At 41.0% G+C, this 20,688-nt stretch overlaps 1 protein-coding gene across 1 annotated transcript in view; it reads right to left on the bottom strand.

Annotated features, from left to right (window-relative positions):
• Window positions 1-490: 490 nt before the first annotated feature.
• Window positions 491-20,688, bottom strand: part of LOC113095044 (kin of IRRE-like protein 1) — a 70,681-nt gene continuing 50,483 nt past the window's right edge. Inside the window, exons 2-15 of the mRNA XM_026260666.1 lie at window positions 14,273-14,425; window positions 13,383-13,532; window positions 11,336-11,493; window positions 9,556-9,706; window positions 8,951-9,056; window positions 8,564-8,712; window positions 8,029-8,156; window positions 6,378-6,504; window positions 5,952-6,052; window positions 4,455-4,653; window positions 2,504-2,611; window positions 2,188-2,297; window positions 1,700-1,789; window positions 491-1,436 (exon numbers count right to left, since the gene is read on the bottom strand). Of these exons, the coding sequence (XP_026116451.1) occupies window positions 939-1,436; window positions 1,700-1,789; window positions 2,188-2,297; window positions 2,504-2,611; window positions 4,455-4,653; window positions 5,952-6,052; window positions 6,378-6,504; window positions 8,029-8,156; window positions 8,564-8,712; window positions 8,951-9,056; window positions 9,556-9,706; window positions 11,336-11,493; window positions 13,383-13,532; window positions 14,273-14,425 (2,228 nt within the window). The 3' untranslated portion in view covers window positions 491-938. The remainder of the gene's footprint in view (window positions 1,437-1,699; window positions 1,790-2,187; window positions 2,298-2,503; window positions 2,612-4,454; window positions 4,654-5,951; window positions 6,053-6,377; window positions 6,505-8,028; window positions 8,157-8,563; window positions 8,713-8,950; window positions 9,057-9,555; window positions 9,707-11,335; window positions 11,494-13,382; window positions 13,533-14,272; window positions 14,426-20,688) is intronic.

Here is a 20,688-nt window from a genome sequence, read left to right as displayed (position 1 = left end):
GGTCACATAAGGAACGTTACAATATTACTACTGCTCGCTGCAAGGCTGTGCTGTAATTTAGGTTTGCCGTATATGGCTCGACTTAAGAAACCGTGGTCCCGAAATGGGCTATACTCAGAACTCTGCAAAAAGTCCTTGAGGGTAGTCTATAGCTTAAAGAGACTGCACCTCTAAATTTGCTTCTTTGGGGGGATTGGCCAATCTTGTTTCTATCAAACAGACAGAAATTTATTTTATGGATTTTGTCCATATATTCTTTTTTTACCAGAGCATTCCAGTTTCCCACATTGGTCCATTGAGGCTTTACATAAATACTCTCTTGCGAGCAGTGCAGACTGCAGAGAGAGCTTCTGAAGAAATATCTTAAGGTGCTTTCTTCTGCTCTCCTGCTTTGTGGATTGAACTTTGAGCCACTTTGTGTAAGCAAGACCTGTTGTCATTGATACACAAATGTGCTTAGAATTCCATCAGCATGCCAACAAACACTTTTTTTTTTTTTATGTTTATGTAATTATGATTGTTTCAGCATAGTGTCATAAGCATGTCCCCATTTGCAAAGGTTAGTTCATGAGGACACCTCCCTTTCCAAAGCGCTGCCTTCCTTCTCCAAGATCCAGAAGGGTCAGTGCCAGAACCATTTTTAATGGAAATACAGTGCCATAGAGATGGATTAATGGACGGTGTTGATTTCCCCTAAAAGTTCAATGTTTGGTCAAAGAGAATTAGTAGCTTGATGGTGACTTCCAAGCTTGAGTGGCACATTGTAGTTCTTTCGAAAGAAGTTTCCCATTGATCCAACATTTACTTCAATACAGCAATAAAGCTTTTCCACCTCTTGAATCTCAGTTTAAAGTTGGCTTAATCCCTCCTGAACCCATTCAGAAGAAAGTCCTTGTTGACCATGATGATGATCGTGCTAGACACCTTCGAGGGAGCCATCACACATGAGTCTGCATGCGTTGCTGAGAGGGCCGTCCATAATCAGACTGTGGCGACGACACCTGCGAGGATGCGTATGAGAATCGAGAAGAGCTGGACACCTTGCTGGCCTGGTCTGAATGCTCATATCCGTCAACCTTCTCGTAGGATGCAGGTTTGATGTAGCTTGTGAAGGCACGGCCATAGGTGGCGGGCAGGTAGGCGGAGCCCGCATAGACTGGCTCCTGAGGGTAGATGGTGGGAGTTTGCTGTTGTTGCTGCGGCTGTTGTGATTGCTGTTGCTCATAGGTTGTGCGTGTGGCAGGGGTTGTGGCATAACGCTGGGAGAAGTCATAAATCCGAGGCTGAGTGGAGTGCTGGCCGTATAAGGGGCTCGGCGAGGGAAGCTGAGAAGGAGTGTAGACTGGACGTGCATTAGGGACATATTCGGAGAAGCCGGTTCTTGTAACGTGGCGGTCCTCGTGAGCCCGCACATTGTAGTACCCATTGGTGGGGTCCTAGGAAGAACAAAAGAAAACCTTGTCAGAATAATCGTACTGAATGAAATACATGCAAATTATTTTAGTAAGGTGCTAGATACAAGTTAGAAATTGATCAAGAATTGTAGGTTTTCTTGAACATGATCCAAGCTTGTGGTGTAATGTGATATGATCTCAGTAAGATTGTGTTATTAAGTATAGTAGTTTCCTCAAACCTTTGAAAACAACCTTTTGCTTTTATCGGATTAACCGTCCGAGTCATGCTTTGTGAAATGAAATACCTTGATATCTGATCTCTCATCCTCCTCCTCTTCCAGCAGGTCGCTGTGCTCTGTGCGAGACGTTCCTGGAGACTCACTGCTGTTGGGAGCCTGAGAAGAGTACAGAGATTTGGCTTACAATCTGCTTGGTGTCTATGGGATGTTAAATGTCATGCAATCATAATTAATATTGTCCCTAACTCCTGGTCTTCTTTTGAACAAATAATCAATATATGCGTTTTTTACAGTCTTAAAATAAATAAATGACTTTACTTTTTGGCTAATGTCCCTAAGTCCTAGGTATTTTTGGTCCTGATGCATAAAATATAGCCTAACAATTTGTTTTCTTATTGAGTATCACATTTCCCTCAGAAGTAAGGGAATATATTTAAAATTGTATGAGTTGCAGCATAGTACGAAAAACAAATAAGGGAAAAAAATGGTATAAAATAAATTTCTATCTATTAAGCCATTCTAAGTATTTCTTTTTTGGTTTGAGAGTGACTTACCATAGGCTCCTTCACGTCCTCTTCATCGTCATTTCCTCTTGCTGCGTTGTGGTCACTGTGCACGATTTGTACGCGGATGTCGCTCTTAGACAGGCGTGTGCCCTTTTTGCCTGGGTGAGGAAATAGCGCAGTGTATAGAGATTAATGAGGTGAACGGTGGGAAGATTTCCAGAGAGGTGAAAAGGTCAACACTGCTCCAGGCAAAGAGGTGGCCCCATAATTAACCTCTGTCTAGTTAGTTTGTTTGATTTCTAATGTATCATGTTTTTGAGGAGAGATTAAGAACTCTCAGATAACATCTGACCTTTGACCTCACCTTTAGCAGTGTGGCGGTAGCAGATGGAAACCAGGGTAATGACACAAACGATGAAGACACAGCCTCCGGCCACCGATGCTCCAATGATGATTAGCAAGGGGAGGGCCTCTGCAAGGAAAACAGGGACTGTGACTGAGCTGAATTACATCTGTTATTACATCTACCTTTTCAGTTGCAGGGCATGCAGATGATCCAAATTTAGTCTTTCATTTCATTCAGTGGATTTTATGTTTTTCTATTACACCGTCCATAATGCTTTGTTTGTCCTTTACACTTTTTGACCTGCCATAATCTTATTTAAATATAATTTAAAAAAAATTATATATATTTTTTTTTTTTGCACAGTTGCAAAGCACATTTGTAGATTAAATTTTGTACAACAAATGCTACCACATATTTTCAATTAACTTTTACAAATGAACTGGGTAATTGTGTAATTTTCATAAAAATATATTTTAATGACCTTAAACAGGGTTAATTTTCCTTGTGCAAAATATATAGCTTTTTTTCTTCTTCTTCTTCTTCTTCTTTCTTTAAAGTTTGGGGCTAAATTATGATCCAGACATGTTCTTGACATTTTCTTTGTGAGATTTTTTTAATTTTCAAAGGTATTTTGAATCTCTAATTGAAGAAAAGCTCTCTGTTTGTTAAACGCGTTCTACAAAGAAGTTCTTTTCCAAGCCGCATCCAAACTCAAATGTAACATATAGAAATTCATCTAGTGTGATCCACAGTGGCATCACAGGAACAGGCTATTGTCTCTAATCTCTGGTGGAAGAGGGGTAACCAGGCCTGACATGCAGTGAGGCAGCCAACAGTAATCTAATTAGAGATTCCAGAAGATAGCACTGTCTGCCTCTCAAGAGACTTGGCTTTGCTGGCTTGATGCAAATTGCTGGCGAAGACCTTATTTTTGGTGTCTCCCAGTACAAAGGCTGAAATCATCTACCACACTCTTAGTCTTATTTAAGCAGATTTAAGATGTGCATACAGTGCACTGTGCATGCAAAATAAAATGGTCAGTGAAGCGTTACATACCCATGCCGTACATTAGGTCTTGATTTAATTCATTCAGGCTCAAAATCTATATCTTTGTTATGGAACGAATGTATTCATTAAGTGAACCATCTCCTGATTAAATGATATTGATTTGGTGGTGTATAATTAAGACAAGCACAGGGTTGCAGAGTGTTTTGAGACTCGATTCCTGCAGATAGAGCTGACTCAAACTGGATTACGGCTGGTCATGTCTAATCTTAGATAAAAGGCGGTGGATGAACTGTTCAATCAACTGGAAAATCAACTTTCCTTCAATAATTAAAGAGATGGTGCCAAAAGTGTTAGGCCCATCCGCAAATATAAAATCCCTGCCTTTTTTTTTTTTTTTTACTTTACTCTCAGTTGCCTGCTTCTCACCCCTCCAATTTTGGATTCTCCAGACCCAAACTTTTCCAACAACATTTACCCAAACACTACCAGTCAAAAGTAACTGACTGAATTTGTTTCTCACAATCTTGAGAAGTTTTTGATCTTAAGGTTTAAGGTTAAATGCATGACATATAATACAAATGCATTTCTTAATAACAAATATATGTATAATTTTTTATTTTGTTGTGGGAGGGGAAGCATACATGTAAACTCAAAATTGATTTAGATTGAATACTGTTTAAAAGCATCTCAGGTCAGAGATTAAATCTAGGGCTTTCTACTCCGAAGAGCCTAAAATGTAAAATATTTTTTTTTTTTGTATTTAACATGTTTGATCACTACCTACATGTAATATCCATACTTCATTTAATGTAATTTCATAATTTAATCACTACCACCAGTCTAAATGTTGGAACATAGTAAAAATAAGGAATTAGATGTTTTTAAACTTTTGACCAGTAGTGCATTGCATTTGAATAAAATGATGTTTTACACAGGCTATTCTGGCATGAGGACCACACACCTTCCTCTTCAAGAGTGACCAGTGCCATGCCTGAACCGAAGCGGTTCCACGCAGTGCAGTTGTATCGAAGCTGGAAATCTTGGGCCAGAGTCTCTGAGAGGATTAGCGAGGAAAGGACCCCTCGGTCACTGTGTACTGTCTGCACGGAAAAACGACCAGACGAGCCAGATGACAAGATCATGTCCCCAAATGTCCATACCTGAGGAGGAAAGACGCAGCAAGGTATAAGATGCAGCAACAGTCTTTATACTTAAATTTTATTTAAGCATAAAATGACAATTACATTTTTGATGATTTGATAATGAAAAGGCAAGAGGGATTCTTAATGTCAAACGGAAAGTTAGTAATTGCAAAGACAAAATGTATATTTATTACAACATGCACCACTGAATTGTGACCAGGAACATGTTTTAAGTAAGTAAATAGGGTCGATTTTGATTCCAGGTTGACTTAAAATCTCATTGTATATTCAATAAGCCAGCCAAAACAACAGAACAACTGAGCAGCATTTTTAGTATAACAGAATTAAGAACATACATGTAAAGATGTATCACTCCAGAAGTAGGCATTCAGTGCCATAAACTCAGTGTCAAGAGATTGGAATTTTTCTTGTGCTCTTTTTTGCTGTCATTTTGAGCTGGTTTACCAACAGTATTGTGTCTCGGCTTGTGAAAAACGGCTTTGTGAAAAAAAAAAAAAAAACGTTCAGGGAAGACAACCAGCTCCTGTCTAGCAGCAGATCAGATACTCAAAGAGAGAGAACAAGCCATTGTTTATTTCCTTCACCTTTCTGGCAAAGAGGTGAAACAGCATGTCCGAGAAGTCCTCTCTTGACTGGCCTCAGGTGAAGAAATAACAACCATTAACACCCCAAGCCCCCACCTGTCACTGTTTCCAGGATCAGGAGGGTTTTTTCTTTGTCTGATTCATTCTTTGCATCACTGCTTTCAGTTACCCTTGCTTAACTTCCATCTGTCTATGTGCATCTCTATGCTTTACCCTTCTTCTCAATGTCTCTCCAACTTAGACCCTAATTACCCACTGAAAGACCTTCCCACGTACGATGGGGTCGATCGGAGGTCAGTGGTGTTATGCGCTAATTGCTCTACATTGGAAAGGAGCCTATGGGGCCTGAGGTCTTCTCTGAAGACCCTGGCATTATTGCAGTTCGCCTCTGCACGCTTGAGGGTGGAAAAGGTGAAATACATGATCAGCCCTCTCATCGAATGCTCTCTAATAGGGGAATGGGGCTGTATAGTTGTGCATGTGTGTATTTGTGTGGGTGTCAGATATGGAAAGAGAGAGACAGGAGCAAGGAAAGAGGCGACTTGCATGAGATCTTGTTGGAGGAAGGGAACTTCAGTATGTGATGTGCACACACCGAAAGCACCTGCTCAAGGGAAAGGCTCACAAACAAGCTTGTCAGGAATAAGGCTACACTAAGCGTCAGATACCTAGTAACCACACACCTCAAGAAATAGGAGGATGTATACTTACAATCTTGTCAGGAGGAGGGCTGCTGCCCACTAGACACTCCAGCTTGCCCTTGGAATGCTTGACGGCCTGTTGCGTGGCCTCAGCCGTGATGATGGGAGGGCCTGAAGTGAAAGAGAGAAATTAAGAGAAATCGTACTGACTAAGGGTGCTAATGAAAGCAAAGAAGACACAGAGCTGATGTTCCTTGTGCACTCAAGACCAAGTGCATGGGTCATGCACATATAAGTTCATCAAGAAGCTCGTCAATTAGAGAAGCAATTCACAGACTAAAAGAAAAAAAAAAATACAGCTTTTGTTCCAAACCCTGGTAATCTAACCAAAAACCGTGAACTCGTGTGGCTTTGAAAAATAATTGATCATGAACAAAACTGGGAACGAATGAGGGGAAAAGGAAACTAATGAGATAAAAAGACAGCATTTAGTTACCATTGACTGTTAGAGTAACATCTCTCTCTGCCACACCAATCCGAGGCACAATGGCTTTGCAGGTGTATGTCCCAGAATCCTCTTGTGTAACTGCCTTCAGCTGAAGGGTGTTACTATTGCTGAGCACCTGTTAAATACAATGAACAAGAATAGCCTGGTCAGATCTGGTGCTATACCAAAACATATATCCACAGAAATGACTACCGATATAGGCATCATGTAAGATTTTGCACAAACCACATGCCAATAATTTATTCCAACAGATTATCGCACACAAAATATAACTATATACTTTCTATCAAATGTCTGTATGACGGGGCCTGTCTATATGTGTTGGTAATATTGATGTTTTTCAGTTTCTATTAAAGTCTTATCTTTCTAGCCAGTTGTGGTATGAAAATCGTTGCAATATGTCAATATTTCACAGGATGTAGATGGGACGATTGTGTATAGACACAGTGAGTCTTTATTTCAGACAGATCAAGCCATTAGCACCAGTCATCCATTTCGTTGCTTGTGGCTCACACAAGAGAAAGACCAATGCCACCAATACCAAGGGGAAAGAATTGACTCCGTCTGTAAATTTGTCTGCAGCAATCTTAATTACTGTCTAAAGCGCTCTAGCCTGGGTCCTCTGAGTCAACCCACTGCTCTAATTAAACCTACGACAATGGCAGTGCATAATTTTCCGGAGTATGAGCAGATACTTGTGCTCCTTCGCCTCTAGTGCACTGGTACACACGCCACGGTCAGTTGCTAGAAGCCACTGATCATTAGAGCACCCTCTTCCCCTTCCCCTCCTTCCCGCTCTCGACGCCACCAAACTGTGATTAATCCGTTTAGCACTCGCCTTGATTTTTCATTCGCCAACTCTCATCGAATTAGCCAATTAATCCATATCTTGTGGCAATGAAGTAAACGCTCTACTTGTGGATCAGATCGGCCCATACTCAGGAAGGGCAGGGTGGAGGGATGTAATCATGGCAAAATTAACTGATTGTCTCATCAGAACCTTCTGGCTTTTCTGCCTTAGCCTCTCTCTCTCTCTCTCTCTCTCTCTCTCTCTCTCTCCCTCCCTCCCTCCCTCTGTCTCTCTTACCTTCCTCTCTCGCTTTTTGTTTGCTTACTCAGGCTCTTTATGGAATCTGATTAAGCAGCAGCAGAGAAACACTTACAGCAGAATAGGCTGATGCATTTCACACATCTACTGGAGCTAAACTTTCATTTTAGCATAGCAATCACTTTATCCATTTTCCAAACTCCTGTAAATGTGCCATAAACTGAAAAGTCATCAATTAACCATCCAGCTCTGAGCAGAAAATCATTTTTACCTTTCCTGTACAGACAGGGTTTTGGTTTTTTTGAGGTGGGTGATTCTGTTGCCACAGATGAGATATAACATGAACTTGTTTAATGTAATGAACCTTTTATTAAGTGAATAAACTTAATGGAATGTGTGTATTGGGTCAAATAAAAACTGGACTGGGGTAACAAAAGATTGTCAGTCAAAACACAAGTTCTTTTTTTTTATCACTCTAACCCAATCCTTCCATACCCTAGTCTTAAACACATTGAATGAATTCAAATAGGATTGCTATGACAGTTGTAGATAATGTGCAATTTTTAAGAAGAAGAGAAGAGGTCACCATACCACATTGGAGCCTTGTTTTGTCCAGGCCAGAGTGAGAGGAGGGTTGCCCGTCCATGAGCACGTGAAGGCAGCATCCATCCCTGTGTCCACTGTCTGGGGTTTCGGTTCTGTCAGCAACCTGGGACCAACTAAAAATAAAGGATGTGAATTCCATTTCACTGGAATAAGTACGAAACAACAATGAAGCCCATTACAATGTTCACATGCTCTATTAGGAAATGAAAGTAATTCCAAGGAATGAATGTGGGAGGTATGTATTGGCTCTATATTTTCGAAGGAAAAGATGTGACCGTTTATTGTTTACGTCTTGTATGTGAACATTTTTCATGCAGTGCCCATGTTTACATTATTTAAGAAACGTATTATACCTAAACACCGCTGTTAGACTGTACTGAAGGAAGATTTATCTTTTTTTAACAGACACTAAAATACTATAAATAAAACATGGTGGGAGAACTACAGATTGAACATCTTTAATTTTGCTTTAACCAATTTGATATGTTATTACGGAGGTGGATGAAAGAAAAGTACTTACATTGTACATCAACCAAGGTGCTGACATTAGTACTCCCTACTGAGTTGGATACCTCGCAGGACACTGGGTCTGTGAAGTAAGAGTGGTCTACGGTCACCTCCAGGCTGTCACCATTAGCCTCCGAGATAGGAACCCCACCCTTGGACCATCTGTTTGCAACATTAACATGAAAATGCTTTCATTTATTTGATTCACTGTCACATTCTTTGTGATTTTTAACTCTTTACAATAACAACTATTATTAACACCAAACACTGAAGCAACTGTGTACAAAGCATTTGATCTGTCATTTATATCCAATTTGGGATTTACTCTCTAACCTAAATCTGATGGAGTGGATAATCTGGGATTATGCATCGAGTCTGTTGTGATATTAGATGTGCTTACCTGTAACCTGTAATCTCAGGGTTGGCAGAGGCAGAGCAAATGAACAACACTTTTGCTCCCTCCATCACCGTCTGAGGCTGAACAGAGAGAGTCACAGACGGAGGATCTGGAAGGAAACACGCAGGATTAGATTCACTGCTGCAATAGAGGCTTTACAAATCCTTCCCAATGACTTCACTGCCAAGCTCCAGGTGTGTAAATGTAAGTCACAATCCTTTTTTAAAATCCGTTCCCCAGTCCAATTACACATCTTTTTTTGTACCACAAAAACCTTGCATATAAATAGACAATTGTACAGTGATATGAAAATATATTTAAACCAAGTCTCACATTTACTGAATCACTAATCTTACACTGAAATACTGCTCTCTCTTGTATATTTAATGTGACAAAATAACTTTTTCCTTTTTTTTCTTTTTTTTTCCTAATGAGCCATACTTTTTATTTTAAGAAATCAAATTTGTAATATATTAAAATACAAAGCACATGTCATTTTCAAGTATTCGGAATACATAAAAAAAAATTGCCTTTTGCCTGCATAAATGAAATAAGCACCGCAAAATCTGCAACACAGAGAAAAATAAATACGTAAAAAATCTACTCACGCTGAACACTGATGGTAACCGAAGTTTGGCGACCTGCAGGGGCGGCTGGGTTTAGGACCCTGCAGGTGTAGGTACGTCCAGAATCACTGTCCTCAGGCACCATGGGTAGCATGCTAACCGCTGTTTCTCTCTTTCCATCCTCCATCAAAGTCTGAAAAGACAGTGATACGGTGTAAAACTAGTTAAAAAACCGAGCCAGTATCAGTGCTGGTGGAACAAATTGATGTAGCTCTCCGAAAATAGAATGCGAATGCCTCAATGGAATGTTCTGAAAGTAATGTCAAAGATGGCTCTTAACAAAACTATCCATAATTGTTACTTTTGACACCCTTTGGAGTCAAATAAGAAGAGACATTTGACAGACAGAATGGCTAATGGAATGTTATTTCGGCCTAATGGTCTATGTACTTCAGATACAAAACACACACCTACTTTTCTCATCTTGTTATCACTGTTAAAATCACACAGACATGATAATCCTAATCTAATTGTCCTATATTTTCTGATGCACATCCTAATTTAATAAGGAATTCCCATGATGCCCATAATCCCATTTGAGCTCAACTCTGTGCCAGCTCCATAGGCTGAGCATTGCAGAGAATTAAAGCCGCCATCAGTTTAGAGAGGCAGGTGAGTGTGTGTTTTAAGACACTGCCGGGACTGTTCTACCATTAGCACGTTATCCCAAAGATCTGTATTTCAGCTCTTCTTGCCACACGTCATCCTCGAAATCTATTTATTGTGTGTGAGAAATCAATACGCCTAAGTGGGGAGAGGTGTAAAGTTTAGGTGAATTGCTGCCCGCTGAATCTACAAGACAGCCTTAATGGAGGATCAGGTGCAGATTTAGGTTTGAGACGATTGTGGAGGTGGGGGGTGGAAGGCACCCAGTGCTCTATGGGGCAAAAGTGTTATGGGAAGAGAGTTCCCTGGAGAGCAGGTCACACGCACAACCTCTAACACGGTGAAAGCATTTTACGCTAGATCGAATCACGATGCCGCCTGTCATCAGCCTTCCACTCACTGTCCTTTTCTTATTGCTCATCTTTTCTCTCCCACCAACTTGCCAGTCTACCTTTTTTTTTTACATTGCTTCACTCTGTTCTTCAAGAGGCTTTCCATCTAGTTTTTTTTTCTTAAATCAAAATGGCTTTGCATTTTCCACCTTGCATTTAAACAATCTTCTCCTGTGTTCCTTTTTCCCTCATCTACTTTCCGGGTTCCATCTGTCTTTCCTCCACTTCCCTCGATTCACTGCTGGCTCTTGCCCCCTTAAAGATGTCGTTTAGTGTCGTTTAGCGTAGTCAGAGAGCATGACAAATGTGACACTTTCGCAGTTGCAGCCGGTTCACGCTCCACCGCACTTCCCATTGTGTTTCGGCATTGTTGTGGCTGATTTCCTCTCTTCGCTCCCACCCTCTCCCTTTCTCTCTCTCTTCTCTCACTCCCTCTCTCCCTTCTTGGCTCTTTCTCTCTCAGCGGAAACTGTATCAAACGCTTATGCCTGTCTGAGCTTTGACATGCTCCAGTTATGCTCGAGTATTAGAGCAATAGTAAAAGTGAGAGAACACAGAGGCACATAAGGAGGCATCTTGTGGTAGGGTGATGAGGATGAGACATACAGAGTTTTAATTCAACGGAGTTTTCGCAACTTTGTGTGTGCACTGTATGATGGAACTTTTGTGAAGGACAGGTAAGTGGCAAGACAAAGATCCTAAGTTGTAATCAGCCATAGTGACTCTCATGCCTGCCATAAAGCCTGATGTGTCCTCATTCTTACCTTTATGTAGATGGCATCATGCATTATCTCTCCATCCCTGTACCAGGTAATATCTGCAGCAGGTTTGGCCCCAGATGCCCGGCATGTCAGATTATGAGCAGTATGAGCTTTCAGGCGGACCACTGGCCCTCCCTCCACTACGGGATCTGAAGGTGGCACTGAAAATTGAATTAAAGAGTTTTTGATTTTACTTCAAGGAAAAAAAAATGAAGGCTACATCATAATTATTTTACTTGTCATACTTGGCTTTCAATTATACTTGTCTTTCATCATACTTGTCTTCCAAATTTGAAAGTCTATGTCATTTCCACCCAGTTAGCCTGATATTTACAGGTGTCCAATCATTATAACAACAAGTGTCCTAATGACCAGTAGACTACAGTGTATTGAGACAATTTAAATGAGAGTATATTTACCTAGTCCTAGCATAAATTACATGTACTTCATACATAAAGCCATAGCTTAACCCCTTCCCGACTGCGTTTTGGAATAATTTAATTCTGCCAGTTTGACCTATACAGAACAAGCTGGTAAATGGACAAAAAGATTGAGAGAGGTTGGCTCTCTCTGAAAAGAGGTTAAGACAGTGCTCATGCCCTTTTAACATGGCTGAGATTTGCCATTATGAGTCTATTTACAGGCACTCCGCCGCAGGCCTGTTTCATCTGAATTACTGATTTGTTCATTTGTTTGCATGCCTGTGTGCAAGCCTTGGGCAAATAGTGTCTGCCACATTTGATGAAAGTGTTCATCTCGCAGTACGCATAGAAACGCGTGCAAAAAAAAAAAAAAAATCTTTCTGTGGTACACTCTCTTCCGACTGTCCTGTTCCTTTTCTCCGAACCAATTTCTGTTTTTGTATCAGAATTGTCAAGAGGTCTTTTCGCTGGTCTTGCCCAGGCGTTAATGGAATCCGTGTGCAAGGTGATTCTAATTTCCACGTGGATTCCCTCGACTGCACTCCTGCAGTTGACTTCTTTGACTCTGTTGGATTGCTTTGGTCTCATCCGGCTGCATTGATTTCCCCACATGCACCTACGTGCACGTACTCACATGAACGCTCACATATACATGCACGCACACACTTCATTCCCTCCACACAGGAGCTGGCATATTCACGATGCTCTAGTCTGGGAATTTGAACATAGTGCCAGCCATTGGCAGCGTGTACAAAGGCTATTGTTGTAGCCCTACTTTTTCTTGATGAGTCTGTGTGGCTGTGCCAATTTTGTTCAATTAGAGGAAAATTATTTTTATTGTGCAGTAACAAACTTGGCCTTTCTCGCTTTCATAATGCTAAATCTTTAACGTCTTATATTTTTAGCCCTCAAAATCCTTGCTCTGCAGGGGAAATCTACGTTTTTTCAGATAATATAAAACACAGCTCCTGTCCAAGTCGTGCCACCAGATGTCAGCAATGTAGCACTGATCTGAAATCCCCACTGATCATTCACCCCTCCTCGGTCCCCCCACCCACGCCCCCTGTCGCTAAATGCTGGAGAATATGTAGATCAATCACATTGTGTTAATGTAAAAGCAGCCCTGCGGTTGATGAATTCCGTGAGTCACTGTAGAATGTGCTAACTGTGCAGACTTTGACTTTTAACCATTCACGCAAGTCATTTGTGACTGCTGCAATCACATTTCCTTGGCCCTTCATAGTCTTAAGTGTCAGTAGGCTATAGAGAAAGAGAGAGGGAATGAAACATTGAGGTGGGGGTTGGATATTTTCTGTCGACTGTTTCGCTTGGTTTGAAAAAAAAAAAAGAGTTCTGTTTGGGCATGATTTAAAATTGTCAATAAATAATGAAGTCTTGACTTAGGATTGCATGGGGGTGGGGTCTCCGAAGTGTTTTATGTGGAGCAGAGAAATTTGCAGTGTTACACATTTGAGGCACTAGTTTAAATACTGCTAATGAAATTGGGGACAATGAGGAATGCCCTATTCCCTTCGCTTTTAATCAGTTGCAGGAGAGTTATATTGCAGTGGTTTCTTCTCACTTTCAATCACACTCACTCACTTATATCACACACACATAGTTCTTACCCAGCACCGTCAGTTTGGCTCTGTGTGATCGTAGCCCAGCTTGTGTGGCTTGACACTCGTAGATCGCATCATCGCCCAGCTCAGCTGAATCGATCACCAAGCTGTGCTCTCCTGATAGCGGGTCTCCCATCAGAGAGTAACGTACCCAACCTGATCCACACAAAAGTCACTGTTAGAGATATACACATACATATTGCCATTACAGATAGGGTTCGTTTTGAGACCCTATTCTATGCACATTAAAATCTTTTTATCACTTGGTCGGCGGCAACATGTGAGATGCCTTTCTCATGCAGCCAGCCAAAACGAACTACCTTAACTGTCCAGGTTGTTGCGTTCAAGGCTGCTGGGGAAATCATTTCCATGCGTGACATGAGTGGTGATTGATTCTTCACCTCAGCCCGAGCAGACAGCTTAGATGATTAGACAAATTAAACGCTAGTTTGCATTAGCTGCAGTGTTTGTTTGCCTTCCCGTTTCTTCACTGAACAGAGCCGAAAAAGTGAAGCAGTGACATTACTCAAAAACATATTCACTGCAGAGAAGGGATGCTGCCCTTTACCTGCCAATCTCTTGTTAACTGGAAAGAAATGATGAAGATAAGAAAAGACTAAGCCTTGGTAAATGGACTTCAATAAGCATTGTGTTCCTCCTGGGGGAACATCATCATTTCTGCCTTGCCACTTGCTCTAAACTTGTCTGACATACAGGAAAGCGGGTTTCTAGCTAATTACAAACCAGTGCAGCATTTAGAAGCACCTTGGAAATTAATTAGGTTTTTTCCCCTTTCAACTTAATTTTTGAAAATGACTCAATGACAAGCACTGTTGAACTCTTGACATTTTTTCCGACAATTTTCCTTGTGTGTTTGGCTCTTGTATAATTCTTACCTGGTAGGTCTCGTTCGCCGCCTAGCGCCAAGCCATCTTTGGTCCACTGCACCATGCCCCGGTATCCCACAATCACACAGGGCAAGGTTACTGATTGGCCAGCAACCACTACTTGGTCCTGGGGCTGCTTAGAAAAGTAGGCTGCTTGAGACACTGTAGGAGGAAAAACACATAAACACACAAAACATTAATACGTTGGTTGTTGTTTCATATTGTGATACAAATATGTGTAATAAGCACAGTGGATCTAGTGAATCACATACTGTGGACATACAGACCCATGTGTGTGTGTGCGTGTGCATGTGTGTTCTGTATGTGCACTTTCTGTATGGACACCACTGATGATGACATTTACACCAAACACTGTAAAAACTGAAGCATCCTTGAGGTCTAACACTTGAAATGCAGTGACAGGCTTCAATATACCATGTCCTGCTTTCAACAAATTGGTTGAAAAAAGGCATGACCATTTCATTTATTCTGTTTTAGTGTTGTTGAGATTTTCTTTAAATGTTTAAATGTAGAAGTGCCACTTTTCTTTTTATTAGTCTGGCTCTGAAGTGGACCAGTAGCTAGTTGGTAAACTGCGGCAAGACTAATGCTGAAGCCTATCTGTCATTTGGCTCTAACCAGTCCAGCTTTCAGGTCAGTGATTTTGTACAGGGAGTGAGATGGGAAAGCACAGAACACATTAGTGCGATAGTATATTGGTGCTGAATCAGCAAGAGCCATTCCAGCTCACATTCACCATCTCTCTGCAGCTGGTAATACTCTTCCGGATACACAATGGGACACAATTTTCCTTGCAATACCCATGCACTGGGCTCTAGGAACAAATTACCCCTTTACACTAATCTAAAATCGCTTTGCCTACCCAACACACTCTTTTAAGTGAATTTTCATGACTGGTCACATGCTCTACTAGTTGGTTGGTTTGTTTGTTTTGTTTTTAACCAAGACCAGCAAATGGTATTTTGCTGACTGATTGATGCAGAAAAGGCTTGTGTTGCATCATCTTTCGGTTGGCAGGAAAAAAACTACAGTCCATAGCACATTTTACAACAGTTTGGTTTTCTGCACTTGGCAAGGGATTTAGGCATCAGCTGGTCATGACTTATTTAACTCTTCTCATGCCCATATGGCAACCTGCATAGAATTACATTGAAAGCGATGGCCCGTTGAGCTAGAGAATCTGTTACCACTTCCCAGGGTGGGGGAAGAGGAATTTTTCCATAAAAATGTATGTTAAACAATCAAAGGAGCTTTCAGCATCCCATGAGAGCCATCCATTGTGAAAGGCACCTGCCGCCACACTGTCTTTCCTCTATTTTGGCTTTGCTCTCTTTCTCCTTTTTAAACACTTTCTGCTCTTTCTTTTCTATGTAATTTGCATAGAGGATCTCTGTTTTACTGGAAAATCGCAAATAAATGCACCCAGATTAAGCAACAAACAGCCTTAACTCGCTCACTATCCCAATCACTTTTATGTATTTCTGTGTTTCTGCATTGCAAGAGCTTCATGATTGGATCTGGTGCATCATGAGCCCTCTTGAAAGTAGAAAGATGGCAACCATCCAAAAGAAACTAATCCGTTCACATGCGATTTCAGAGAAAGTGTTGGGGGGGTTGAAGGGGGGGCCTGTTACTGGTTCTTCAAAAAGAAATGGACCGTCACCCCATTTTTTTTCCCTGCCTTTCCTCCTCATTCTTTGCCCTTTTATTTCTGTGTGGTTAAATAGGAGAATAGTGTGCCAGTGGTGGATAAAGAGGGATCTATTCAGCTGGTGCTAAACCCCTCTGAAACTTTTCTCTTTGGGCCAGGGGTGTTTAAACAGACGGGGTGGAGGGGGCAGCAAGACGGTGAAAGGAGGGCAACATACGGTGGCCAGAAACACACTATTGTTCTCTTGTCCCTTGGTTTTAATAGGCCTCTTCATTTCCAATCAATCCTGCTAAATGCAAGTTTAATAGCTTTTCAATAGAGGCTTCTCCCCCCTGAGGGAACCCAGGATTTTCTTTCTCCTCCATCCTCTCTCACTCTCTGTTGTTCTCACTCTCTCTCTCTTACTTCATCATTCTCACTGCATTTCTTTGAGCTGAAAAGGGGCTTCCGAGCTTGGCTGACAGAGTTTGGTCGAGACTCAATTATCCACTCCATCAAGGGGTGCAGCAAAGACCATCCATCCCCCTAACCCCACACCAGTGTTCTCTCTCAGAAACATAAGCTTTCTTTCCCTCCAAGGCAAAGGCCAGTGCAGATTTCAGTTTGTGCTCTTTTCTCCCACTTGTCCTGACAATCCTATTTTCTTCTACTGAGGATGGACACAGCCAGACAGGAGAAGAAATACAGCGTAGAAATTGACACTACAATGAAATGGAAGTACCAACTTTCTACTGGTCAGGCAACCTCGTATGTTAAAACACAACTGACAAATAGCCATTTAAAATGCAAATGAAATAAAATAAAAACACAAACCATGCCTTATTTTGACACCTACTAATTACTACCACACTCAAATCACCCTGCATCCCACAAGTGTCCCACTCTTACTAAAAGAAAGATACCAATTGTTATTGTACCAATAGGAATTGTTGTCTCTCTTCCAAAGAGTTATCTAGTTTATTTTTTTACCTACTTCATTAACTGAATATTGCACATTTTTATTTGACATTATTTTCGTGCTATCGTATGTATTGTATGTTATTGTGAAAAAAAGAAGACAAATTAAAAATGATCAGAATCAAAGTAGCAATTACCCATTTTTTTGGGCGAGACAGACTTATCGAAACCCCTCCATGACTTTTTTTTTCTTTACAATGAAGGAGTTGACATCAAAAGAGCTAAATAGGACTCTCCTGTCAAAAACAAAACTCTTTTTAACAATATTATTAGTGGCGCTATTTCTAAGTCAAACCTTTAACTGTTTGTTGATATAGAATCATTATTTTTTTGTACTGTCCTGCCATCCCTGGAGCTCCGCTTTTATGAGATATCGAGTCTCTTTATAAATACTGTAATTGTGTTGTGCTTCTGGGATTCTCCATTTTTGTATCAGGTACTGGATGAACATCGATTGCAATTAAAGAATCTTGCCCCAGCATCTAAATGTTTACGAGCTGTGATAATTCATCAGGATGAGCCGATGTTTAAGGGCTTTTGTACATTCAATAGTTCCTCTTTAGACCCCTCAATGAGTTCAAACCCTCTCTCACATACACAAGACATTCACAGCTTGCATTCGGGACCATTTATACGTTATGCACCCGTATCAATGCACGCACCAAGATGTATGAGCAAATCCAAAAGCATCTTTATTACTTTTGCAAAGCATGTAGACATTTACATACACAAATCCACATATACAGCAAAACGAGTTCACACCATAGGAGTGATTCAACGCTCTCCAAATCTTGCTCCAAGAGAAGCCCCACAAAATAACACGTCTGGTTAATGAGTCATTTCAAATTGGAATAATTCCTCCTTGCTGAATTAGCCAATTCTTTAACGGCATGTTAGCGGCTTAATGAGTTCGTTCCTGACAGAGAAGAGAGGGATGAAAGGAAGGGAAAAAGATGGATAAAGAGGAGGTGTTGAGACTAAGAAGAGCAATGGTGGGAGAGAATATTTTTTTAAGGTAGACCCTTTTGATTTTTTTTACACCGTTCCTTATAGTGCCCTCAAGGAAAGATCAAAAACCGATTTAACGTTAACAAAAGGTAAACTAATGCAAAATATTAAAAAGGATAATAAATATTGTACTTACATTTATAAGCAGGTCAGATAAAAGGCTTGATATTAACATGGCTCATGCAATGTCATTACAAGGTACCATAACAAATTAAGAGTTGCGTGGGATAAGACTGAGAAAGCCATCTCTAAAACCTACGTTGTGACTTACTCCACAGTGTGTGGCATCTGCGTGTGTCTGTATGTTTATGCGTTACCCCTTCCTCTAGTAACAAGGTCACAACACACTTGGCCTGATACACTTTAATCCGGATTTTTTCGAAATGGAATATCATTTCACGGCACTGGATGGAAGCAGAGAGGAGTGTGTGTTCATGTGGTGGCGTAAATAGGGCAGGCGTGCTGTGGGGATTGCGGCTCACATTTAGTTGCTACTTTGACACAGTGACTTTGTCTTCTTTTTTTGTCACACGTTAAGTGCAGCTGCAGCTGGGCCTGACATGAGCATGACATATTAAAGAGCTTTGCTTTTTTTCTATCACTCTCTTCTACTTTCTCCAGACTGTTTTTAGAGCCCAGGATGCATCTGAGGAGAGAGCCATGCACTCTGCCTCACTGGGACGAACAGATGTTAGCATTGATCCCTCTCTGGTATACCCTCACTGGAGACAGCAGGGAGTCTTGATGGTATTAGTAAATGTGTATGTTTGTGTGTGTGGCACTTGGTTTCGCCCCTGGCACATTTGCAGATAAATCAGAATATTTATCCCATGTCAAGCCATATTTAGTCCTCCTTCAACCTCTTCACTGTCTGCTCTGACAACTCTGATTATGAACGGTGAAGATGTTGCAGGAGGGTAACACAGCTCACATGGATTCATGATCATGCTAAATATATATATATATATATATATATATAGAGAGAGAGAGAGAGAGAGAGATAGACACTGCTTTGCATGGACCAATAACTCAACACATTTTGCAGTTTTGTTAATCATTTCATTGTTTGCTCGTTTCAGCAAAGGCAGGCGACTCACATTTGAATGCAGATAAATTTATATCTCGATCAAATTGATTCCACCATTGCCTGTCCTGTAAATAATAGAAAAGCCAAAATCACTGAATTGTTCAATTCACCCTTTTGGTAGCCTGCTCTTCTATTAAGTTCAAACAGCACCTTCAGCATTGTGCTCAAGACTCATCTAGAGGAGAGATAGGAATACAAGAAAAAAGAAGGGTAGTGGAGTGCAGTGGAGAAAAAGAGAAAACTAGTGTGAAAAGTAACTTGCTGGAAATGAACAGGGCTGGCTAAAAGCGATCCATTGTGCCTGCTTCAGATAAGGCCACTAAACCCTAGCTGGAAAGAGCTGAGCACCATTTAGGAATTATCCTTTTGTTTGGTGTGGGTTGACTCTATTGTTTCATTCTCATTGTGGAGGGTGAGTGTGTGTTTGTGTGCATGTGCGTGTGTGAAATAGCTGAAGCACATGTGAAGATGTGTTATACCAAAGTCCTTCTAACATTCTCTAGTCTGTATCCGAGAAGTCTCCCTTGTAAACATGTCCATCTCCTCTACCTAATGTCCACACAAATTGATCTGAGGGCCACTTCTATTTGCATCTGCAGTTTTAGAACCTGCCACGTTTAATTTCTTTCTTCTCTCCCTCCTTCTTGCTTTTCCCGTGTGCCTGGTCTCATCTACTGTGCCTTATCTCCTGCCTTGCATTCCAGTCGCATCTTTCTCCCCCTTTCTTTCTTACTTTCAGTGTTGTTTTGTGTCTAAATTGCAGCCTAACAGCTTTTTAAGAGCTGTTTGCAAGGGTTTAATCCTCCTAGCGTCTTATTCAGTCTGCAGTCTATTGTAAGCATCCTTGGCACGGTGCGAGACCCTTTTCAAAACGACCATACAGCTCATCTATCCATCAAACCTTCTTCCCCTGTCCTTCCCTCTCTTCTTCTAGCCCCTCCAATCGCTTTAGTAAACCCCCACTTTTTCTTTTCCCTCTCTCTTTTCTCCTGTCAACGAGGCCTGATCCCCAGCATCAATGCTGAGCAGGGCCCTTTTCACAGTTACATAAGGTGTGACAAATTGTTGATTTGCCTTCTCCATGCCTGTTTCTGCTCCTCTCTCTGCATTCCATACACCCTCTCCATCCCTGTACCCTCTCTATTTATCAGCATGAAACTTGCAGGGGTTCAAGTCAGCCTGTCGACAGAGAGAGTGAAATGGGGGTGATGGGGTTCTACAGCGGTAAGAAAATCATAGAATAGGAAGAGATTCCAACAGGGGTGGTGAAGGGAAAAACAGGCTTCTAACAGATAGAGGGCTCAAAAATGCCTATGCTTTTGAGAGGGAATGAAGGAAATCTATAATCAAGCATCTAACCCTGCAGTTTTTTCTCACCGTCTTATTCTCTTGTTAGCGGTGTTTGCTTAGACAACCATTACTATTATAGTTTCTCATAGTTAGGGTTAGGGATTTGAACAAACCACTAACATTAAGTATTAAACCGATGATGGACATGAATGATTTATATTTACATTTGTTCTTTTTGCAGATGGTTTTATTCAGTGACGTGCAAACCTCAAATCTTGTGCCTTGTTGAAGGGTGTTGTGCTATTGCTAAGTGATCAGACATGGAAATTGATAAGGCATCTAGAGACCTGAGTCAAAATAATTAATGACCTAGAAGCCATCCAGAACAACCACCCAAAATACCCTAGCAAC

Source organism: Carassius auratus, unplaced genomic scaffold (genome assembly GCF_003368295.1).
Source record: "Carassius auratus strain Wakin unplaced genomic scaffold, ASM336829v1 scaf_tig00215575, whole genome shotgun sequence".
In the NCBI taxonomy this organism is placed as follows: Eukaryota; Metazoa; Chordata; class Actinopteri; order Cypriniformes; family Cyprinidae; genus Carassius; species Carassius auratus.
Note: the sequence above shows the minus strand (reverse complement) of the source record. Positions and strands in the feature narration are given on the sequence as shown.